Here is a 25996-nt window from a genome sequence, read left to right as displayed (position 1 = left end):
CTCAAGCTGCATCGCCTCCCTGCACAGAGGAAGTGACCCTGCCCCCCCCCTTTTTGTTGAGGTAGTGCATGGCCACTGTGTTGTCCGTCAGGATCAGGACATTCTTTCCTCGCACAGTCGGCAGAAAAGCCTTCAGGGCTAGCCTGACGGCCCTCAGCTCCAACAGATTGATATGGAGTCTGGACTCCGACGGAGACCAACGACCGCTGACTGTCAGCCCGTCGGCATGAGCTCCCCATCCCGTGAGGGATGCATCCGTCACGATCGTCACCTCCGGCCAGGGAAGCCAAAATGGAGCCCCCTTCATCAAGTTGCCTTCGACGGCCCACCACAGAAGGTCCCGGGCGACCGAGGGCGGCACCTGAACCGGGTCCGACATCCTGCCGGAGGACTGCGACCATTGCGTCTTGAGTGCCCACTGCAAAGATCTCATCCGCAGGCGAGCCTCTGGCACCAGAAGAATGCAGGATGCCATGAGGCCGAGCAACCTCAAGAACTCGAACGCTGGGAGCGTCTGGGCATGCTGAAACTTGTGCACCATCTGCTGAATGTGAAGAGCCCTCACCTGGGGAGGAAAACACTGCCCCAGGGAAGTGTCGAGCACTGCTCCGATGTACTGGAGCTGCTGTGTTGGCGTCAAATGGGACTTCTTTAAATTGAGGGAGAAGCCCAGCCTGTGAAAGGAGTGGCAGGTGACGGACAGATGAACCAGGACTTGCTCGGGAGAGCTCCCCCTGATCAACCAATCGTCCAGGTAGGGGTAGACGTGAATCCCCCCCTTGCCTGAGATGCGCTGCCACCACCACCATGAGCTTGATGAAAATCCTCAGGGCGGAGGTCAATCCGAACGGCAGGACCCGAAACTGAAAGTGCGAGTCGCCAACCGCGAACCTCAGGTACTTCTTGTGCTTGGGATGGATCGGCACATGGAAGTAAGCATCCTTGAGGTCGAGTGACACCAACCTGTCCTGAAGCTGAAGGGCCTGGAGGACTTGAGATAGAGTAACCATCTTGAACTTGTCCTTCCTGAGGAGTTTTTTCAAACCGCGCAAGTCCATGATGGGTCTCAATCCCCCGTCTTTCTTCGAAATCAAAAAATAAGGGGAATACCATCCCTTGTTCCTCTCCGCTACAGGCACCAGTTCTATGGCGCCTTTCTCCAGCAGGGCTTGAATTTCCTACGCAAGGAGCGGATCCGGACTCTGCAAAGAGAGGTTCCCCGGTGGATTGTCGCGAGGCCTGTGCCGAAAGGGAAGACAGTAGCCGAGGGTTATGATCTCCAGAACCCACACATCTGAAGTAATGGCTTGCCACTCTACAAGATGCTACGCCAGCCTTCCCCCAACCGGCGAACCATGGGACATGGCCTCATGACTGAGTGGGAGCGGCTGCGGCGTTACCTGAGGGCAAAGAGGCAACTGCCTGAGCGGCCTTGGCACCACGGTTACCCTGTCGTCCACCTCTGGTACCCCTGCGTTGGCCTCTTTGACTGCCAGCTCCTCTCGCTTTACTGAAGGACGAGTAATAGCGAAAGGAACCACCCCTCCACTGCTGTCCCTAGGACGAAAAGGCAGAGGTTGGCAAACTGCAGCGCCCAACGACTTTGCTGCAGCTTTTGAGGTCTGCAACCTCTCAAGGCTCTCGTCAGCCTTGCTGCCAAAAAGGTGTTCACCGTCAAAGGGCATGTTGAGGAGCCGGGACTGCACATCAGGAGCAAACCCCGACTTCCGCAACCACGCAAACCTGTGTATCACGGTGCTCGCCGCCATGGACCTACTGACGCATTCAGCTAAGTCCAAACCCGACTGAACGGACTCACACATGGCATCCTTACCATCCTGGACCATAGCAAGGAAACCATCCCGTTCGTCCCCTTCGGGAATATGTTCAGCCGCTAACGCAACACAGTTCCACAGAGTGTGTGTGAACCGAGACAAGGCACAAATGGAGTTGGCCGCCTGAAGCGCCATACCACCAGAAGAAAACACTTTCTTCGCCCAGCCATCAAAACGTTTGTCGTCCCTATCAGGAGGGATGGTAGGGTACGACGCCTGCTTTGCCGGGGCCGTGGCCGCCTGCACCACCAAACTCTCCGGAGTGGGGTGCCTGGTCAAGTAGCAGGGGTCGCTACTGGCTGGACGGTATTTCCACGACAAGGATCTGCCCACCGCCGGGAGACTCTCCGGAGCAGTCCAAGCCGCCGCCACCCTTCTCTGTAAAGCCATATGGAACGGCAGTACCGGGTCAGTTGGGGAACCAACATCAAGGATGTCCGTTAGATCATCCTGCACAAACTCCCCTGGGGGAGCAGACCATCCCAAGTACTCAGAAACCCTAGCCATAAGGCGCCGGTACGAGGAATCGGCATGAGAGCCAGGCTCAGGCCTACAAAACTCCACCTCCGGAGAGGTGTCCAGTCCACTGGCATCATGCAGTGACTGCCTCAAATTGTCAAACTGACTATGGCCCGAGACAATTTCATCCGGAACCTGACTAGGAACCAGGCCATCAGAATCCTCATCCGCCTCTGAAATATATTCCAGGTGGCGAAAAGAAGGCACCCGAGAGTGCTTGCTCTTAACCAGAGCCTTCCTAGGGGGTTCCCCCGTGCCACGGGGTACCTCTGACACAAAAGGCATCGATGGCGTCGAGCGAATCGGCGCCGGCGTCGAGAGAACAGGCATCGGCGCCGAGAGGATCGACGTCGAGGAAATCGGCGTCGACGTCAGATGCAGCGCCGCCAGCATCGGCGGCGTTGACACAGCCCTCGAAGCCGGAGCCCCGAGCGTGTCCTTCGACGACCTGAGCGTCGACGGCTTCGACAACTTCCTCGGAGCCGGAGCCTCGAGAAAGCCTGTCGACGCCCTCGACGCCTCAGACGTCGATGTCTTCCTCGAAGACCTCACAGGTGCACACGGTCTCGAACGCGTCGAGGACCGCGACCTGGAACGGGTACGTCGAGAACAAGTCTCCTTGTCCGAACGGGACCTCTCCCGTGACTCATGCCGACCACTCTTGCGAGCGGTGTCTCTCGACCTCTCACGAGCGACCCCACTCGGGGGCGCGGACGGTTTAGTACCCTGCGACTCAAGAATCGCCAGCATTTTCTTCCCGAAGGAAGCCCATTCCTCTGGCGTCGCACGGCTGGTGGGGTAAGCGACGTGCCGGGCAGAGTCCTCCGAAGAGGACCTGGAAGACGACCGGTGTCGGCGCTTCCGAGAATGCCTCGAAGAGGCTGAGGAGTGGCGAGACCGACTCCTAGAAGGAGACCCACGAGACTTCCGACGATGATGCGGAGAGTCACCCCTCGAATCATCCGTCGAAAGCCCCGCAGACCTCGACTTCCGGGGCTTGGACACCCGACCTACCGACAACTTCTTCTTACGTTCGCGTAAGGCTTTGGACGTGAGCGACTGGCAGTCGATACAGTCATCCGTGTCGTGGGCCTCCCCGAGGCACCAGAGGCAGGCGTCGTGCGAGTCCGTCACCGACATCTTGGACCCACACTCCCCGCACTTCTTGAAACCCGGACGCGGGGTCGAAGACGAAGTAGAAGACATCTTCACACGAAGGATTTTGACAAAACGAACAGGTTCGAAGAACCGAGAAGAACAGTACTCCAAAGAGTCGAGGCGTTAACCGAGATTCACGAAGCAACACGTTCGCGGAAAAAACGGAACTGAGGCTACGGGCGTCCTACTCATCACATCGGATGACGTCGGAGGAGGTCCTCGACGACGGCGCATCGACGTCATCGACGCAGGACGCAGACGCCGAAAAAAGTTTCCGAAGCAGCACAGCTGTGGTGATTACATGTCATAGATATGGAATACGTCGGAGGACCCAATCCCCTCGAAACATAGGTTTGCAGGAGACTGTGGTGTCTAACAAACAGACCAAGTACCTCCCCATGCTCCAACTCTACCCTACCTCCAGGATACCTTGACAGGAGCCTCTTAGAAGCAGATAAAATAACGCAAATGAATCAGAGGATGGCGCACTACACAAACAAAACCCGCACAAGATCCAGAAAAGTGTGCGTCACATAAAGCCTAGCATACCAAACTGGGATTAAGCATAAAGCAGTAATCCACAAAGAAAACCTATGCTGAGCACACTCAGTGCCGTTCTAAGAGAAGCCATCACCTCTTATGTACATTTGGTGCATTTTCCCTCCATGAGAACTCTTTGCCCTACAAACTGTCACAGATGACACAGAATAAACAGAGTCTCTGAGACAGGGTTTTTATTAAGGCTCTCCTTGTGGTCCCCAAGGGCGCCCCCCCTCTCTCTCCTCTCCCTTTGGATTTCCTCCTAACCCAGGCATCCGTACTCCCAAGTTACTGCTACTTAGTGGCAACTCCTACTGTCTATACTCTGGTTTTACACCAAAAATGTCTCCCTAAATATAGCTTGCTGTCTAACCTCGCTCTGGAACTTACTAACAGTCCCTACTCTATTTAGTTGTTAATATTGCCAAATAAGCAGGGTAGTGCCTAGCAGTCTCTCTCTCTCTCTCTCCCCCTCTCTCTCATCCCACTCTCTCCCTCTCCCTCTCTCTCTCCCTCTCACCCCCCACTATAGGTTGATGGTTGGATTGTGGTCTGCTGGCAGTGGGGCACTGGATCAGGGCTTATGATTCAGTGTCTCTTGTTGTGCTTCCCCGGGACATTACTGCAATAAACCAGAAGACAAGTATTGTGTTGTTGAGGCATGGCTTCAGGTAAAAGTGGTCTGGACAATAGCATACTGACACAAGGGATGGATGGGGAACTTGAGACTCTGTCTCTTGGAGAAGGACTCTGGAGGGCTCAATGTTTTTTTACTCGACCTTAACAGCAAGGAGCTCTCACCCCCTCTTGTCATAAGACTTGCCTCTGTCCACCAAAAATATGTTGTGTCCCCAAAGTGTGGGAAGAAATCCCTGCCCTCTTAAAACATTTTACAAACCACAGAAAAGTATCTCCATGATGTAAGAACACAGTGGGCCACAGGCCTTCACAATGCATAGACAACAGTCCTGGGCCAGAAAATTGACTGGTCACAAAAGCGGTTGGTTGGTGCTCTGCAATTGATAGCAGTCTTATCCCTCACCCATTAACTGATCCCTAATTAACAGAGTAGAGATCCATCAACATGAAAAAAGAAGAGGTAAACTGTTGTGGGGCCAATGTCCCAGATGTACACATGACACCAAATAAACATGTTACAGAAAGGGAAACGTTGTTAAGGAGACAGTTGAGAACTATTCTTTAGTTCTCCAACTCCAAGCTTCTTGTGGTATACTGGTCATCAACGATACACCTCACCTTTCATCATAGACAGCACGGTTCATCTGGGCCTGTAGCTGGTACGAACCACGGCTGACAGAACGTCTGTGTCCTCTGGCACCCTGGGCTCGGGGATCTTCCTCAAAGTCCTACGGTTACAAAAACACAAAATTGAGTTGAAGTGACCATGGCAGGTATAATATGGGAAAGCCAAAGGATAGATCTAAAATCACATTTTAATAGTGATGTGCCTATCTATCTATGTACTGAGGTGAAACCCCAGTGGATATGATTAATGATGAGCCTGTCAACAAATACAGACACACTGCATATGTGCCTTTCCCAGTTTCACAGCTATGTGTACACAGAAATGAAGCATCAAAATCCTGACAGACTGCAGACCATGAACATTATGTGGTCCATATTCCAGGGCTGAGCATGAACAGCCTTTCTCCAAACAGTTTCTGCTAGATGCATTCATCATGAAGGGAGAAATTCAGCATTTATTGGAACTTTGCTTCTCCGAGTTTTTACAATCAATTTCTAATGAGAACATTTGATTTCATAAATATTCAAATTGATCCAAAAACACTTAAAATGTATGTCCTGCACAGGGAGGAATTCAAGAACAAGAACTTAAAAAGAATGAAATTAAAATGAAGGTTTTCAAAACATCTCCCCATCGCTTGCCCAATAAGTGCAGCATATGGGTTTGTCAACCACTCTATGGTCAACAGCCTTTCATAAAACTCAGCCTCTATGCACCCAGTTAACTTCTCATTCTAGTGGAATAGAACATTTGAGTAGCATACCACCCACATGCACACCATAATATGGGGACTAATAACCATTTCAGAATTGTCCTTCCTTGGTGCCCCACAAAACTCTATATAGCAAAGTCTCAAGCATGAAAACGGACACATGGCACCAATGGAACTCAGTCCCCATCATTTCATCCATTAGTGACAGCAAGCAAAAAGCTGGTGTCTTTCTTACACGTGTTGTCCTTTCACAGTAGAAACTCAGAGCCCTCACTACATTCAAACAGTACGAGTCCCGATCTGCTCCTGAAGCAGCGCTTGGATAAGACATGACAGTGCAATTTCCTTATTAAATTGGAAGCTTGATAAAAACATGTGCCGGGAAGCTGGATTTCTCCTCAAAACCACCTTATCCCTGGAAGATGAGATGGTTGTTGTTGCAGAGCCTGTAATTCACTAAATTGGAAATAATGCCCACTGTGGAAGCCATCTTCAGGGATACACATTGCAGATCTGTAGAGGCCGAAGGTTCACACAGTTCCCTCTTTAGGCCTTGACTTAAGTCACAAACCAGTCCAAAAGGAGGGCAACCCCGTGCTCGGAAGATAGGATTCTGTACATCCCAGTGAATGTCCTACTTGTGAGGGGCACGAAAGTGTCAAATGAAAGTGTCCAACCTCACCTTATCCTCTACCACCAAGCGGGAGGCAATGGGAAAGATGGAGTGCTCTAAACACCAATCCCAGATCTCCAGCATTAGAAGGCAAAAACAGCACGACTTTGTCCCTCCCTGCTCAAATAGAACATTGCTGTTGTGTTGTCTGTATAGATCAGCATACAATTACCCTGAAGTAAGGCGAGGAAAGCCTTCACTGATAGGAAGATGGATTTTAATTTCACGTAGTGGATGTGTTTCTGTGCATCTTCGGACACCCAGAAGTTGTGCATCTGCAATGGGCCCATCACCATCCCAACAATTAAGGGAGGAAACCTGTAGATCGGTTCCTCGTATGCAGGGAAAAAGGCACACCGCCCGTGAAAATGGCTTTGCCTGCCCACCCAACAAGGGCTAGGTGCACAGTTGTCAGGACCAACATTTGCTCAGTCTGCACCTAGAAATCCTGTGACCAATGAGTGGTAAGCTGAAGTTAAGTCGACCTCATGTGCAGCCTGGGATGGGGACACATTAGGCCACCAGGCCTAGCAAACCACTAGAACTACACAGAGAAGGCAACAGCTATTCAATAACTCCTTAACTCCTCAATAACACCCAAATAACATCCTTTACTCTTCCCATGGCGGTATAATTCTCCATATCCCACAGTCCCAGACCAGACCAATGTATCGCAGTATCAGTGTCGGGGAGAGGCTAGACTTGTACTGATTTCTAATGAGGCCAAGCACATATGCCAGTTGGAAGACTTAATTGACTGATTTCATGATCTGGGCTGGTGTGGTGCCCCAGATCTGCCAGTTGTCTGGGTGTGCAGGTCAATTTCAATACCTTGTAGATGCAGATGGTACATAAGGGAACCCATCACCTTGGTGAAAAACCTTGGGGCTGAACTCAACCAAAAGCGCAGGACATTGTATTGAAAAGGCATATACTGAAATAAGATGCTGAGCAAATTTCTGTGAGGCTTCCAGATTGGAATGCGCCCTGGAGTGACCATCTTGAACCACTCCTTCCTACCATTTTTGGAGCCAGGACCAGGAAATAAATGAGGCCTGTAAGGCTGTTCATGTTTTCTTTTCAACATGAATGCCTTCCAGGCTCCATTTATTTCCTGGTTGCAGCTCAATGACACTTGAAGATCAGGGGAGAGTTTCCACCCCCCACACTCCTGATCTCCCGCTCTTGATCCCCCCGACCTCCTCCTTTTATTTATTTATGTATTGAGCATTTGTAAGTCGCTTACACATCAAGTAAAATATGTTTCAAAGCGCCCACAGGGCAAAAAAGGAGGGAGCATGCGAATGAAATGCAAATATAACAATGAAAGATAGAAGAGGTCCTACTAGGCCTTGTGAGGATTCAGAACATGCAAGTGCAATTATAGATAGAGTGGCCCCTGGCCCCATACAGCCTATGGATGATGCAGAGGGGGTAGGGCAGGTGAAAACCGCTCTAGCGGCCTCTACCTGAAAAGAAAGGTCAGATCTTTACCACTCTTGTTCTCCCAGGAGAGCATGGGTGTTAGGAGTCTAGCCTTTTTTTTCTATTTTTTTTTTTTTTTTTTTGTTTTTTTTAAAGTAAAGCCTCTTCACCCCTCTCACTGGACTTTCACACCCTCCTACCAAATCCCACCATTGGGGGACATTCACCCCCACCGCAGGGCCTACAATCTGGTTTTGGGGGCAGACAGACCCTGTGAAGACCCTTAGCACTAATGTTTTTTAAATAAAATGTATTTGTGGGGGGCAGGTGGCTGAGGCCCTCGCCCCCAATTTTAAAGAAATTCACTTTTGGGAACAGGTAGCCCCACCCCTAATTTGTTTAAAACAAATGTACTTGTGGGGGGCAGGCAGCCATCCACAACTGAAGGCCCCAGCCCCCAATGTTTAAATAAAATCCCTTTTGAGGGTAACACTGTTCCACAGAAGGACCCGGAGGCTTTGTGGTGGGGCAGCGAATGCCTCAACATATGCCAGCAATCTGCGAATGAAGTCCATGTTCCCCATTCAAATTTAATGTGTCTTGGGGGCAGGCATGAATGATTAATTGCTCCCTCTATTATGAATAGCCACAGCAGGCTCCTTACCCTTCATTATATTTGTGAAATGTGCAAGTGCATGCTTTTTGAGTGGTGTGAAGGAGGAAGCTAGGTGTTTGCGGAATGCTCATAATAGCCACATCTGGAGTTGGAGCTTGCAAATGTACACAGCAAAGTAAGGATTCTTTTATTATGGTAATGCTTGAGGTGCAAAGGTCTGGGGTGGAGGCTTGTGTGTGCCTCTTCTTAGTGGTGGACAACTAGGACAGCTGGGTGGGTAGGTCCAGCTGAATTAGTTCCCAACTGAGGCCTTGGTATTTTCTTCTCAGTGATTGACAATGGGAGGCAGTAGGACTGCTGAGGGCTCACAAGAACCATAGCTAGGAGTTTATTTTCTATGATAAATATTCAGACTTGCTCTTGTTACATTCCAGGGTCACTAGCCAATACATCCCTGTCACAGAAAAGGCAGTGCCTAGCAATTTCAAAACTGGGGCATTGTGTGGGAAGTTTGTAAGCAAAAAGCAAGCAGGTCTACTTCTAGGTAGCCGCAGCTGGGCATTCCTGCAGAATTTTGGTTGCAGACTATTTTGGAGTGCTGTAAAATAGAAGGCTTGTGGTGATGAAAAGTCAAAGGTTTCAGAAAAGTTGAGTTGTTAGGGGCATTGTTTTTGTGAAGTGATATACAAAATGGCTTAGGGTGGGGCTGAAGCTTTACTGGAGCCAAAGCTGGAACGTCACTCTTAGAGGTCCAACACTATATGCTTGAACGAGCAGTAGCCAGCACAAGCAGTCAGAAATGTCCCATGCCTATCTTTGGATGCAGAAAACCACCCAGATCTTCAAACAGGGACCCACTGGACATGTAGAACACTACAGCACTCATGATGCCCTATTAGAGGACTCAACACAATATATAAGCAGTAATGGCATTTCTGGGAGGTGTGTTGGAGGCTAGAGTAGTTGTATGCATTGAAACACCCGATATCGAAAACTAAAGAGACTATTTTTATTTCACAGAAATGTCATGGTAAACAATGACTGTAAATATGCAAGATTTTGGAGGCTTCACATCATGGTGTGCACTATTAGCAATGTGTGTGTTGTCGAGCACACACAATGTGCATCACCATTGACAATCAAAACATTTGACATCCTTTTAAAACACGATTAGCTGCACCAATAAAACAAGGCACTAGAGCATTCGAAAGAAGGTTTGAAATGTTACACATGACAATTATTCCAATGGCCAAACAAAACCATGATAACCATTACTTTCAATGAGATAGGAAATATCTCATTAATCCAATAGCTGACATCCCTGCGGGGTTGCTAGTGTATCTTCACCGTTTAGACAAACAAAGATGATTTACATGAGCGCAATGCCTTTGACTTTCAACTTTGGTTATCCAATGGTGCTTGCTTTTGGTCGATTTGCACTCGAATTTGAAAATTGTCCAGGATATCCCCGCTAGCTCTAAAACAACTCTTTATAGACGGCACTATGGCCCTTAATACCCCATCTTAGCTCTTGATGTGGGAATTTAATTATTTATGTACATTGTACTCTTGATTCGGTTTGCTTTTCAAAGTTAGACAGTCTTCGGAGCCATTCCACAACCTACCCGCCCACATGACTAAAGATATCGACAAATGGTGTCTGAAGCTGTCCAAAGACACACTGTCAAAATACACAAAAATAAATGAAGACCATGGAACCTACGTCCACATGTTTCATAAAGGCCTCGAGATCGCTCGATGCAAAAAGACTTGTACATTGATTTAAGCAGGAAGACTCACCAGAGTGCTGTACAAGGATCAGAAAATGGCACAACAACCATCTTTTCACTGTAAAAATTACTTGTAAAAAGGTATACAAGCTTCATTGGCATACGCAACATAAATGACAAACCATCCGGTCTCTGCCAAAAGGATGCTTAACTACATCAGGAGACCATAGTAAATAACAGGGGAGTTGCTAGGTCTGGCAAAGACCCGGGGCTACGCTGATGTCGGAACTGTCGGGGCTGGGGGCTAGCTAGTCTTTTGGCTGTAGCTCCTGAGATTCTATCCGGGGCTACAACCAAAAGATCAGGGGCAATAGCCCCCTTAGCCCCTCCCTAGCAACGCCCCTGGTAAACAATAGCACAAGAGGACTCAATTCAGCCGGATTTTCTGCTGGGGTGTTGTAAAAGTTTTCAAACAATTTGCTTCTCAAAGGTATAAAAGCTTCAATGACATGCGCATATATAGTAAACAATAGAACTGGCTGATTGAATTCAGCAATATGTCCGACTGGTACAAGCATTAGAAGATGGCACAACATGCCTCTTTTCACAGTCAAGTTACTTCTCGGGTGTACACGCCTCAATTCAATGCAACTATTCACCCCTACAAGCATCGTGTTACCATGTACTCTTGATCACGTCTTGTGACTTTTAGATGCCATTGAACGCATGGGTGTATTTGTTTAAAAAGCTTTAAAAAGATTCCACAATCTGCCCCGCTAACAGCTGTTGCTATCGTATCAGATTTTCTGGCATGTCAAAAGCAGACCAGTCGAATAAAATGAAAGGACTGCCCCTTGGGTGTCTGCATACAGTTACCATATTGCAGTCCTCAGCACAGGTTATAAAACTAGCGTTTGAATCAAATATGTAATTCCATCATTACTGAAGAATCTTTTTAGCACACACTTTTAGCCACAAAAGCAATTCCCCACAACACCAATCATCAAAGTTACGCTACTTTTTTTGAGTTAAAGATGGTACCTGGACTAAGCTTCCTTCCCTGTGGACTCTTAATTCCTCAGGGAAAAAATACGCCAAAATGACTTAAGTGTGTTTTGACAGCTCACTTGGAAACAAGAAAATTGTGGAGAATACGATGGGATTACCCCCAGGTACCTGGTCTGGGATCCTTCTCATGTGGCATGGGAAAGGTAGGCGCTCTCTGAGCCTGACTCCTGGGAGTGTTGTACTGCCGGAAAATCACGGGTGGCGGAGGGGAGGTGGTGACGAAATCAGACCAGGAGGACTGGGAGGAACCCCTTTTTAAATTTCCCCGTAACCCCTCTCTGTCTGATGGCCTGTTGCCAACTTAAAGAAGTGGAAAAACCTAATTTCTTTAAAATGAACTACGAGTCCCAGAATCCCTCAGGGACTGTGACAAAGAAGAATGGCTGAGGAGACATGCAGAAGTAAAGGACAGGCAAGTAGGTCTAATAGTCTTTACCAGGGTCAGGCAATTCACAGTCAAGTTACTTATTCGACCATCAGACCATCAAAGCACATCCCAATAAAGACATTTCTAAATGACCACTACATTATTTCAATAAAAACAGAACAAATAAAAAAGAAAAATGGTTGATCACCCTCAGAAACGGGTATTTAGAATAGTAAAACTAAAAAGTAGAACAGAACCCTTATTGGGCAGCATGGAGCAGTTCTCTGTTCATAGTTCCAAGTGCTACAAGTGGAGCGGGGGGAGGGTGGGCGTTTCCTCGTTGATATCTTCATTGTCCATATCCATTAGGTCCGAGGCAAGGAGCGTGAGAGTAGACGGGAGATGGGCTATAGTGGGGCCCAGGACCAACCGTGGGTTAGGAGCCAGGCAAGTGGTCCCAAGCAAAAGCCTTGATAACATACAAGCAAAGACATTAAGGTCCAAAGGGTGGGCCAGTAGATCACTGGGATGGAAGGGTGTGGCTATGCCAGGGGGCAACTTCTCGATTCAGATTCCAAATATACCAGGACTGGCAACCACGTCCGTGGAAACTGGAATCCCTGCAGTGGTAGGCGAACTCAGAGTAGCCCCAAGTTCGACTAAATTGGTGCTTGGGGCACATTCCCCAAAGCTTGCATCAGTCAGATTAACCATGGTGTTAAGGGTCCCCCCATAAAGATCAACCGGGTCAACTTGCCATATTAGATCCCTCATCAAAGCAGTGAGGTTACAGCCTAGGTAATGGGTATCAGGTAATAATATCGACACATATATGGTCGCCGTAAATAATACCGCCGGGAAAATGTTGTGGCGATATTATATGGGTGAAAAAACAACAAACCCAAAGTGGGAACCTCAACTTTCACTGATACCTAGAGGTAACACCAAGTAATATGAACAAAAATGGTACCAGGAGAACAAGAGAGACTGAAGAAGGTGGGCAGACAAATATGAAGCTCAAATCGGTATATTCATTTTATTAAGATTTGTCTAAGAAAACACATAGACGCATATTGATTTAATTAATTCTAAAAAGCATTTAACTAATCATACATGCATACATTCACTCTCTAATGCAATATTTAAATAATATATTGACATGCTAAGAAATTACAAAAGCTGATCATTTCATTAAACCACTTCTTTTCCATTGTGCTGTAAATCATTCACAATGTTATTAATCACAGTTCATTCCCATTCCCATTCTTTTACAGCACAATGGAAAAGAAGTGGTTTAATGAAATGATCAGCCTTTGTAATTTCTTAGCATGTCAATATATTATTTAAATATTGCATTAGAGAGTGAATGTATGCATGTATGATTAGTTAAATGCTTTTTAGAATTAATTAAATCAATATGCGTCTATGTGTTTTCTTAGACAAATCTTAATAAAATGAATATACCGATTTGAGCTTCATATTTGTCTGCCCACCTTCTTCAGTCTCTCTTGTTCTCCTGGTACCATTTTTGTTGATATTATATGGGTGACCATATAAATGGCGACGGGGTCAAAAAAAAAAAGTTTTAAATAAGAAAATAAATTCAGGGTTGCGGGGGTGTCCCCCGCATGTTCCATGCAATAATGTCGCCCTAAGAAACGACAATTTTTCGGCGATATTTTTGTGGCAACATTATCACATGGAACCAGGTAATGGGTAACCTCATTTAATCGGGGTGTAGCTGCTCCATGGGGTTGAGTAGGTTTCTGGGATTCTCAAAGGTTATTTTCCTGGTAATTCCTCCAAGTGGAAAAATATTTCCCACAGCGACCGCTGGAGCGAGGGCTCTATTAGAGTAATTTCTTGTAGCACATCCATACCCTTTTCTTCGTGCAATGTTAATCTTGCAGGTTTGTTTGGGCTTTTAGTGAGCTGGGATGTTGGAAAAGAGAGCAGACCTGCTGAGAAAGAGGGGGTAGATGGGAGCTCCGTTGCTTCCTCCATTTTAGAGCCTCCGACAGTTCTTCGGCAGGGACCAGGGCAAAACTTCAATTAACATTAAGGGCCTGCACCTGAAGTCAATTGCCCCACCCGAGAGGCATGAAAGGCTTCAGCAGGAAGGAGCAGTAGAAAGGAGCTGTAGCAGGAGCTGGGTGGTTGGCAGTAGTAGCAGGAGAAGAATAGGAAGAGGTTGGCAGTTCAGGAGGAAGTGTGACCACTTAAGTGTCAGTGGGACCAGAGAATAGCATATTTCACCTGCGGGCTGTGAGTTGGTCCTGTGTTCACAAAACCTGTCTGGCTGTGGCGGCACTGAGAGAGACTTGGAGAAGGTAATGGTTTCCCCCAGGTGCGCCCAATTGCTGTGAGTGCACAGCTGAAGTCGTGCAGCTACCCGAGGCCCATGTGCAAAAGCAAGCCGAGGGAAGTAGGAGAGAAGGAGACTCTATGTGGTCGAAGCCGGATCAGAGACACCCGTGCTGCAGTGGGGTGTGTGTCCCAAGAGTGCCTGAAGTAGTAGTAATAGTAGAGAGAAAAGTCTGGAAGTGGCAGCCACTCACAACTGCCATGTTTTTGGAGCCGGTGAATGAAGATACGTACTCAATTCACTAATAAGTAATTGCTGGTAACTGTAACCAAATATATTAGAACTCGCGTAGAAGTAGAAGCAAGTAAAAGTTGATAGTTGTCGTGGGAAGCCTTGACAACAAAGAAAATGTATCACACGCACATTTAACACAACCCAAAGTGCTCTTGTTAAGAAAAGCCCTCTCTTTTCCATTGTTCTATTGAATAACTTTACTAGTGTGGTCGCGTCTCTCCAATTATGAGGGAGAAATCTGGTTTGTAATCACTCGAAAGGTAGCAGCTGACCTTCCCGAATTGTTACAAGAACACTTACATCAAAGAAAGGTTGCGCATGAATGATGGCAATTCCTGATCCACGTTAAAGCAGCATTTTGTATGATTAAAAGGAACGTATGTCTTTACTGTCTTTAAAGTTGAAATTCTCCATCAAGCGTTTTCGCATATACCTAATCCTGTTTTCCTTGTGAAACTCGAATTTTGTAACATCCAGAACAAGAACTTTGTAGTCGAAGAAGTTGCTGAAGTAACGAGAGGAGCAAGCATTACCTAAAGTAGTAGAAAATCCTTTCTTATGTAGAACCAGACCTAATAAGATCTAATCACCTTTATTTTGATGTTGTTAACATAGTAACAAATCCAGTGTCCTCTGATACAAGGGTGACAAGGTTATCCAAGGATGGAAGAGTGGCAGTACAGCTTTTGGGGTAACTCCTGGAAACAAGAAGGGCGTACATAAAGCTGGGGACGGGAGGTGTGTGCTTGTTAAAAACAAGTGATAAACAATCTGAATCTGTAAAGCCGAGACTGTTGAAGCTGAGAGAGAGAGAGAGAGAAGCAGCCTAGAAGCCAAGGCAGATTCTAGTGGTAGCTCTAAGACAGACAGAAGAGGCTAATAAGCTGCCCCTTTCTTATGGCCTAGGAAGGAACAGTGCCTTGCCTACCTGTGGCGGTTGAAGAGTCTTGTCTTTAAGTTGCCTAATAATTCACTAAAGTACCAAGTTGCAGCAGAGTTAATGAAACTGTGGTTTTCTATAATATTGTCAGAGAACATTAAACTGGAGGTCATAGAAGCAGTAGTACGCTGTGAAGCAAAGAAACCTGCTTTCACAGTGCCATTAGCAGAAGAGTTGTCAAGAGAAAAGCAACCCCTTTAGAAGAAGCATCCTAACAAGTTATACTAAAGATGCTGCAGAAGTTACAAAAAGATGGACAGATGTTGAATCAGAAGAGGTACTTTTGTTTTTGAACTCTGTCAAGTCTATCTTGGAAGGAGGTTATCCAGGATTACCATTGGAGCAGTTTTCTTTGTGGAAATTGGAAAGGGAACCCTGAAATAGAAAAAGAACCGTTACCAGTGGATTTTTGTTTGGATAAACTTTTGTTTCTTTGGAACTTTCAAGAACTGGTTCAAGACTTTACTTTTCTTTGTGCAAGATTGACTTTGGACATTCCTGGGAAAAGGATCTATCCAGGACAAGTAGAAGTCATTCAAGTCACTGGTTATTTGTAATTGTTTACTTAGGTTGTTTATAATTTACTTTGAATGTTGTGTTTTTTAGTGTGAGGGCCAGTTTTCTATATGCTAGGAGGTTTTCCCTTGGAACCTAGACTAAGTAGGGAACTCCCTGGTAGAGTAGGCTTAGTTAGGCTTTCACAAGCAGTTGTCCGCCTCGCATTACTGACCCCTCACACAGTGCTGAGCAGCACAGATTTGGCACTTAGAGATTTGCGTCCTACATGAAGAGTGTTATGAAAAACGGATTTACAATTTCTTTTTTTATATATATTATGGAATTTTATTTTGTGCAAGTGCACTGTGTATACTAAAATCTACATTTTTAATTCCAGAATTTATTAAAAGCCCATCTTGCATTGTCATAGGATGTTCCAATAATACACATACCAAGAAACATGGGATGGTACTGCACATTTTCTCAAAAGTTATTCCGCTGGTCCGACAATAGCTGCTAAACTGTGGCGTTCAACCAAATAATATTGATAGATGAACCAATGATGAGTTAGGAGATATGCAAGGAAATCCACATATGCAGTCAACATTTCAGCGCAGAGATGTACGAATCAGAGGAATTTATAAAAAAAAAAAAAGGGCCATCCCAAACTCACTAGGAGATTACTTGCAACAGCTGTACCTACGATATTTCCACACCAAGGGGGGGCAGTGAGTACAATATAGCTCAATAATGAGAAGTCATCAGTGTTGATCCCCTTCATGTCTACTTTTTAAGTCTGAATTGCCCTTTGGCCCATTTCATATCTTGACCACTGCATGAGACTTAGGAGGCCATACCCGTTTTGTTGTCCTGACCTGTTGCACACAGGTATGCCAGTCATGGTTGTGTGCACTGGAGTATATGGAGTGCTTTGCAGGAAAGTTTGCAATATGGGGCTACTTAAAAATGTAATTCAACAGGGTCAGATATTTTGAAATCTGTGGTGCTTGGCAGAACATACCCCGGGAGGCCCAGCTGTGTCGCCTATGTGGTAATAATTGTGTGAAAACCACCAAGAACCTACTACTGTATTGTGAAGCGCTTCTACCTTTAAGGTCTATCGCATGCAGAAATACAGTCACACAGGTGAATACTCCTCTGGAGAAGGTCTGGCGGATTTATATGATGGGGAATTCGGAGGGCCTAATCTTCCATTTCTCATTGCTGTGGAGGAAAGTTAACTCCATCTTCAATGTACTTTTTAACTCCATGTAGATAATTGATGTGTAAGTGGAAAACTCTGATTTTAAAAGTTGTATCTTATATCAACTTTATAAAATTAATTAAAAAAGAAAAAACGTTTGAGGACTAGAATTCAAAGAGTTCAATGGCACTAATATCTCTCCACGTAGAGTCTTAGCTGAGTAGAAAGTATTGCCCCTTTCACATTTGCTCATGCCAGAACTGTGCCTTTGCTCCTTGGTCTATTTAACTTCTTTGCCACAGGAGGAGATCGGGATGTTCACTGCTTGGACTGCACCATCACACTGCTGCACAGGTTTGACACTGGCAATGTACTTGTGCATTAGGAAGGTCTGGCTCTGAGAAACAATTGACAGCGTGTGTGCCACTAAAAGCCGTCCATGTACTGGTTAGGCCGAGTCGAATGTATCAACACTTGCAACTTGTTAGTGTAATGACGTTTTATTTTTCTCTTGGCCCATTTCATTTCTGCGTCACAGGAGGAGACAGGGGCGTCCAGTGCTTTAGCCACACCATCAGACACATCACAGGGCGCAGAGGTATGCCACTTACAGTTGGTTTCTGCATTAGGTAGAACAGTCTCTTCTCTTACTATTGATGGAACTGTCACTTTTATAGGTCTGTGCATTGTCCAGGCTGTGTGCAATACACTTCCCCATTCCATTTGCTTATGTAATAACCGTTGCTTTGCCACATGACTCGGGTTCTGCCAGTGCTTTGTTTTTACCCTCCGACACATTTCACTGGACACATGTATGCCTTTCATAGTGGTTTTGTGAATTACTGTTACTTTTTTTGTGGGTTGCAACTGAGAGCAAGCGTGTCACTAATAACTGGATGGGTAGAGTCTAGGCATAGAGGAACGTATTGCCCCATCACATTTCCTTTTGTCATAACTCTGCCTTTTTCTCTTTGTCTATTCCATTTGTTTTGCCGCAGAAGGAGACCGAGATGGACAGCATTTTCACTGCACCCTTTGACACATCGCATAGGCCTCTGGTTTGTCACTCGGGTGGATTTCTGTGTTACAGAGGTCAGTGGCTGGCGTTACAATTGAATGCATGCACGTCAATAATATCGGTCAGTGCAGTGGCTGGGCCAAGTAGAATGTATGTATGTATGTATGTATGCATGCATGCATGCATGCATTCATTGCCCCATCCCATTTGCTCGTGTCATAACAGTTGCTTTGGCACCTTTTGTTTCTTGACCGCAGGAAAAGGTGCGTTCAGATGGTGCTTTTTCGTTACCCCTCCAACACATTCCACTCGATGCCTACGTATGCCAGTCAAGGTTGCTTTGTTCAGTAATGCCAATTTGTTTTAGTGGATTGTAGGCATGTCACTAATATATGTCAGAGTATTGTCTAGGCCTAGCATACAGTATTGCCCCATCAGATTTTCTCGCCTTTTTCTCTCGGGCCATTTCATGTATTCACCAGAGGAAGAGACCGGGACGGACGGAGCCGTCACTGCACCCTGCGACACATTGCATGGAGGTCAGTGGGTCGCACAGGCTTGCATTTTGTGCTATGGAGGCCCGTGTTAGGGATTGCAATTAGCAATATAGCATGCATGTCAATAATATTGGTTGGTGCAGTGTCTGGGCAGAGTGGAATGTATTGCCCAACCCCATTTGCTTGTTTCATACCCACTGCTTTGCCACATGGCCCATTTAATTTCTTGTCCACAGGAAAATAGTTGTTCAGCCAGTGCTTTTTTGTTACCTTCCGACACGTATGTTTGCCAGTCAATTCTGGTTTGCTAAGTAGTGCTAATTTCCTTTAGTGGATTTCAACTGAAAGCTGGCATGTCACTAATATTTGTCAGAGTATTGTCTAGGATTAGTATAAAGTATTGCCACATCAGATTTTCTGGCGTCAGAACTGTGCCTTTTTCTCTTGGCCCATTTAATTTCTTTCAACAGGAGGAGACAAGGACAGGCAGCGCTTTCACGGCACCATCTCACGGAACGCACGTCTGCCACTCACGGTTGATTTGTGCATGAAGGAGGGCTGTCTCTTGAGCTGCAATTGAGAGCATCCGTCTGTCTAGGGTCTATGCTAGTGGAATGTATTGCAGGGTTTGAAATTAAGATCCAATGAGCAGGAGATAAATCCAGCTCCTGGGTGTCAGGTATTACCCAGTAGGCAGGAGCTACCATTGGGGTACCAGGAGTGAGTACACAGTGCACCAAAGATCTTCTACAGGAACGGCAAACTAACTTTTTTCCAGATTATGTATAATCCAATATATTTAAATGTGTACTTGATGTGTCCTAATTCTTCTTTAGTAAAATTCTCAATTGCTCACAGTTAATTTGACATATTTATGTTTGTAAGGCACCAGTTGGACTTGTGAGCCAAAAGTAGCACCTCGTAGCTGTTGGTTTGAAGCTAACTAGGCACTCCTAGGCTAGAGGCAGGAGTTAAATAGCTCCCAACCACCAGTATTTTGGTAGCACAATCTGACACATTGCCGGGAGCGCAGGTATGCAACACTTGGTTGCGTTCTGCATTTGCGAGAGTGTTGTCTTTGATAAAGTGCAAGTGCAAACTGTGTATGCATTTTGGATTTATAATAGTTCTAGCAACCATCATCCAACAAATTAGAATTCTGCATATGAATACTCTGGAACTTTTAAGTCTGTTCTGTGTAGATGCATACAAAAATATACTAAGTCTTATACTAAAGATATGTATCTTATTTTCCTTTTTCTATTTTTATTACTGTACCCTGAGACTACCACAGACGGATGTTCAGTTGTGCAGATCCATTTTACAAACAAAGCAATGGTGAGTAGCACAGAAACTGCACAGGAAGATTTTTTAAATCACTTTTTACAGAATCAAGCTATACTCGACCTGCTCACAATTTCGATGTATGTGTCTAGCATTTCATGCAAAGTATAATTACTATGTTTCAAAACACTTCATAATCAAAAATGTTAATTTAATTTTAAAAAGGCATCACACGCCCTTTACAATTTTACATATTCTTACTTTCAAATAGAGTCGTAGGAAAAAGAAGGAAAAGAAAACGCAAACCATACCACAAACCAGGGTCGTGAGCTGTCACACTATGTGCAGTGGGCAGAATTTGAGTTGAACACCAGTGCAGGGGTTGATGAAAACTGTGGAAGATGAGGAGATCGTTGCTACTCCTCAATGTATCCTACCCATTTTCAATTAACAGGAGAGGTAACCGAATTCAGAGCTGATGAACATCTTTCAAAATGTATACCATTACAACCAGATTTGCATGTTACAGAGAACATTGCCCCATTATCACTGATTACACACCATGCACCAGAATGATCACTTTTTGAAGCTACAGAAGGCCTTTAGGACATTACGGATAACAAAGAACTTGACCCAGACCACATACACTAAGCTCCTGAATCACACAAATGTTTTAACATGGGAAAGTACCATTGAAAAAAGGTGTGTTAATCAGGCCCCAAGTCAAATGTAGAATAAATGACTACCACGTTTGAGGCTGAAGAAAGTCAATTGCCAATTGAAGGGCTTCTGTGGGAACCTAAATATATTGCTTTTCAGGACTGCTTACTGGATTATTTTGAAGATGCTGACATGCACTATATTCACTCAAAATACTGTTTGTGGCAAATGATAGTTCAATCTTCCAAGGTATGAGTATCTTTTCAAAGAAGAGATTTCATTCAATGCATTCCAGACAGTGGGCCTCATTACACGGAATGCGGTAAGGGTTTACCGTTACCGGTAAACCTTTACCGCCTTACTACGAGGTCCCTTTTTGCGGGACCCGACCTCAATGGCTGGTTTTACTAGCCGTTAAGGAACGGGCCCGCAAAGGGACCTTGGTGCTAATTACGGTACCGCAATTTGCGGTACAGTAATTAGCTCCTTCCCCATTCCCATTGGGGGTAAAAATGGGAATTAGGGAAGTGCCTTGGTGAATGGGGAATTACCGCCCCCCACTCACCTTGGAGTAGGGCGGTAATTCCTCCATCCACCAAGGCGGACACGGTAAAATACCAGCGGCAACCATGGCGCTAATAGCACCATGGTTACCACATACCGTGTAATGAGGCCCAGTATGATTTAAAGCAACATTAATGAAAGTATACACATTCAACTTTAAAAGAGCTCAATGCGTTTCGGAATATTTTTCCCTTCATCAGGAGCAAATCAATTAGGATTAACTCATGTTGGCAATCTTCATTCTCCAATTAAATCTACAAAAGAAAGACTATTGTCAGTGATTCAGTATAAATAATATATGATGTATTAGGTGTCCCAAAAGGTGACAACCAACAAGCCTAGGTCTGAGTAGGTAAGAGTATCACCTTTGTGTGAGTGGCGTCTCCAATCAGTTAAAAAAGGACGGGTCTCTTACGATAGTATCAGGGTGTACCGCCGGTTTCTAGAGAGCAGAATCAAAGGTACTGTCAAATACTATAGTTAGTTTGTATTATCATTCATAGACAACTATCATAGACAACTATCATGAATGTCTCTTGCCAAGCCCTTCTTGATCTTGGGTATGTGAGAAACCCGACGGTGCCTCACCCACTAGTCCCCGGTTATCTGTAATCCAGGTGGCCAGGACACGACCATCGCTTTTGGATCCAGTTCCTAGGGGTGGACAAGTGTGGGAGGATGACCTGGATGAGGGGAGTAGGAGTGGGACACTTGATGGTGAGACTTGGTATCCCCTTCCCTGCAACACCTTTTCCCCATCCTACCAGGTAGGATACTTAGGAACTCAACTCCCCCAGACCCTTTTTCCTGACACAAACACTTTCCTACGGACAGCTCACCATGAGCAAAAACGGACTAACATCATAGCGGTATACCCGACGTGTCCCAATACAATGTTCAAGCAAGGTCAGGCAATTAATGATTATACACGCACACCGGACGTCCATCACACTTCCCCCCGCGGATCAAAGGCGGAGCATGAAGCACTCTCTGAGCAAGGCAATGCACACAAGGAAGCAGCAGTTCCAAGATGGCAGTTTAATACGAGGAGAAAGATGGCAAGACCAGAGAGGGTTGCAAGGAGGGAGGTGACCTTCAACTTTTCAGACCATTACTTTCGTGAACCTTGGAAAATAAGAAACCTAAGACCTGGGACTAAAGCTGAAGAAACCTGCAATGTGTGTTGCAGGTACCGTAGTTCTCCTGTGTCGATAACCAAGATGGGGAGGAGCATTTGCTGCCATGGTACTGTCCGTGGCTCCTACAACAAAGCAGCACCATTATAGACAGCACAACCGGTGAGTCGGAGAGACTGATATCAGACCAGCGTGTGTTAGAACCAAGGCTGCAAGCGGCACCATTGTATGAAGAAATCTAAAGAGAAAAATGTGTGTAGCGTATGTGACGAGCAACGCAAATATAATTGAAAACCAGAGGAGTAGCTGAACTTGAGGCCAAGAAAGATACCTTAGACAGAGTGGTCCCGCGCCACGTGGGTGCTCACTCAAAAGGCTCCGTTAGGTATCCAACTGGTTGGCAAATGTGGAAAAGGAATAATTTAAGATCGAAGTGGTCCTGCAATGGTTCAAGCTAAACCCTGTGCACATTCAAAAGTCTTCGTTATATTTTTCTGAGCCCAGCTGAGGTAGATTAATTGTGTAAGAAGAAGGATCTGAGCCTGATTGGGGGGAATTTGGCATGTACCGTGAGTCACCCGAGAAAGAATATTCTCTGAACATTGTAAAAGGGGGATCTGAGCCCAGAAGAGAGGGATCCACAGGAACAATCATTGTAAGAAAATGGATCTGAGCCCGGCTGAGGGGGATCCAGGGTGAATCACCTGAATCGAGTACTTATAAGAGGAAAGGAACTTTGTGTTTGTTTTGGTACATCAGGCCATCTGAATCAAGAGACTTTGATAAGTAAAGAGACTTGGGCACATAAGGCCCTCATGCTGGTAATGTAACTGTATCCTCGTGCCGAAGAAGCCAGAGTGTGCGCTTTGCTCAAGTGAACCATCTTACCCATGCTGAAAAACGTGGGGAAGCAAATGGCCTGAACATCCCGACATATTATTTTGTTAAGACTTCTTTCTTTTTCATGAACACTACCCCACACTATTTGTATTTAGAGGTAAGGATTGGCAATAGATGTTTTTAGTATAGGCCGGTCCTTTTATTTTGACGAGACTCCACTAGGACTGAATTATTATTTGATGGTTGTAGCTTGCTTCAATCTGTAGATTTAGCATTAGATAGTCGTTTATCACACCATTATTGAAGTTCAATAAACACCCTTGAACTGTGGTCACTTGTATCTGTCTTACTGTTGATACCATGCCTTCCTTACAGGTATGAATGGGCTGTGAAATGCACACTGTAATGTCGGGTGTCCTAAGAAATCACAGTTTAGTGCACCTTACTTCACAAAGTTGTATAGGGCATAAAAGATAACAAGTATCGTCTAAGTAAGTAGAAGCTATGTGTCAGACCGGCTTTACATGCTGGCCACATTTGATGATGTGCAACTAATTCCTAGGCATTCCTTTTCTGTGTTGCAACCTCTTTGACCTAAGTCATCATCTACGATTGGACCAACACGTGCAGTCCGTGTCACTCGTCATACTCGTTAGGTTAGTAGAGTGATGATAGACAGCTTTATACGATGGTGGCCATTTTCATCCAGATACTTATCGCCCTTCAAGCGGATAAGACTCAGTAACATTTGTTTATTCACAATATAGTAATATTCTACACTTGAACACAGGCGGAACACATTTTTATATATCCCACATTTGGTTCCATCAGGGTGTTGCATCGATCTGTACATATGCACTTTTATCTTTTATTGTATCTTGTATTTTTGCTGTCAATTCAATTGCTTTATTTTGACGCAAAGTCATAAAAGCCACAATACATAAAACAGTTAATCTGCATAAAACAAACATCAGTTGATCAGGTCAAGGCTCATTATAACAGCAATTAAAACACAGTACGTGGCTCCATCTTAAGCCAACCACCAATTAATAGATAAGAAACAGGCTACAATAGGGCTCTCCTTTTATTTGCATGTATCCTCCATACCCACTTAAGGTATCTGCTGGTTGCAAAGGCTACAGGGAAATCAGAAGAGTCTAAGCAAATGCTCATAACCTCTTAATAGTCTTGCAGCCACGGCTTACAAAAAGCGGGTTAAAAAAGCGTTTCATCAGCTGCTTAGTAACAGGACAACCATATTAAATGGGGGAGATCCTCGTTTGAGTCACCACATAAAATGCACTTAGCAGATGCTCCAGAGTTCCATTTGTGTAATAATACTGCAGTTGGTAAGATTCCGAGACGGATCTTTATATGCATAGACTTCTCGTATTTAGGAGTATTGTAGGGATTCCGAGGCCTGAGCTTTCAAATCTATGTCCCAGCCTCCTTTGATCAACATGGGCCTTTTCACCACGAACATGGACCCAGAATCCATGCCAGTTAGATTCAACCAGAGATCCCCAGCAGACTTTTAACATGGGCCGGCCCTTTCAGAGAGGTGCACCCTTGCAGCGACAAGACATCCATCATCGCTCCTCTTTTTTTTTTAAAGCTTTACACTTGTCCACAGGCGAACCCAATAAATCACTGGGCGCAACTGGCTGTCATGAATGGCCTAACAGCCGAAAGTGTAAATAAAATTAATCAATCACCAAATAGAACACATGTGAAGATTAGGTGCATGGGGTGCGAAGGCTATCAGCTTTGACAGAGCTGCATGGCTATTTTTGACAAGTGCATTCCTATCTGATCCATCTAGCTTGCATTGGGTTTGGTGTTCACAATTTTAATACTGCATCTCTAGACCATTCACTTTGTTAACATGAGAACAAGCATAATACGCATGAACAGAGATTCACAGAAAGGAAAACTGTATGCTAATGTTGTGTGCTACATGCTTCCCAAAGGTGTGATTTGATTTCTCTAGTCACGGGTACTAGGTCTTCATTGGACCTGGTAAGGGTCAACACCTGATCTAAGATGGCAAAATGTTGCTTTTTGGCACATATACCAATTTGAAATCCCACTTGGCAAACCACTGAATTCATGTACTATTTATACTTGACTGAAACAGACAAAATATAGATGGGATCAATATTAAAGCACACATTTATTAGATGGGAAGACCTTGGATGCCTTGACCAAAAGTATGGTACATGAATTGTGCAATCATTCACTGATGACACAGTGTGATATATGGCTACTTTATAAAACATTTCCAGGATCCCTTTTGGATATTGTCCCTGAGACATTGATATCGCAAACACTAGCATTTTATGTGGAGGGCGGTCTATGTCATGTCCTACATGATTCTTGAATAATTGTGCGGCACCTAGCCCACAAGGCTACATAAGTGTTTACTGCATTTTCCCCCCCAACTTCCTCTGAAAAAGCTGGTTCAATTACTTCTTCCCCCTAGGGCTTTCCCTAACATATAGCCTAGGCCAATCATGTTCTGCTAAAAGGCCACATTGTGTTGTATGCAATTTAGACCAAAATAGTGCTATTTCCTTTGGATGTTCCCCTTCAAGTTGCATTGTAACTATATACACATCATTGTCCACAACCACTTCTGCTGTGGGAGTAATAACCTCTACTTTTTGATTAGTAGAAATGTGATGTAAAACACTTCCGCCAGTAACACATAAATGTTTTAGATTAGATAAGTATATTGAAGGTGGAGAGACCCGTTACTCCATTGGATTGTACTATAAAATGTCATTCACTCATTCAAGAGCAGGAAACATTTGTTTCTTTTAAAATAGGATCAAAATAAAAAAACA

At 45.1% G+C, this 25996-nt stretch overlaps 1 protein-coding gene across 8 annotated transcripts in view; it reads right to left on the bottom strand.

The window, feature by feature from the left end:
• The window catches only part of WDR13 (WD repeat domain 13), a 258747-nt gene that overhangs the window by 140866 nt on the left and 91885 nt on the right, over positions 1-25996 (bottom strand). For all 8 annotated transcript variants that reach the window (XM_069647513.1, XM_069647515.1, XM_069647514.1 and 5 more), the window contains one exon: positions 5310-5419. In XM_069647513.1, the coding sequence (XP_069503614.1) occupies positions 5310-5419 (110 nt within the window). The remainder of the gene's footprint in view (positions 1-5309; positions 5420-25996) is intronic.

This window comes from Ambystoma mexicanum, chromosome 2q (assembly GCF_040938575.1).
Source record: "Ambystoma mexicanum isolate Mex_15411 chromosome 2q, UKY_AmexF1_1, whole genome shotgun sequence".
NCBI classification, from domain to species: Eukaryota; Metazoa; Chordata; class Amphibia; order Caudata; family Ambystomatidae; genus Ambystoma; species Ambystoma mexicanum.
Note: the sequence above shows the minus strand (reverse complement) of the source record. Positions and strands in the feature narration are given on the sequence as shown.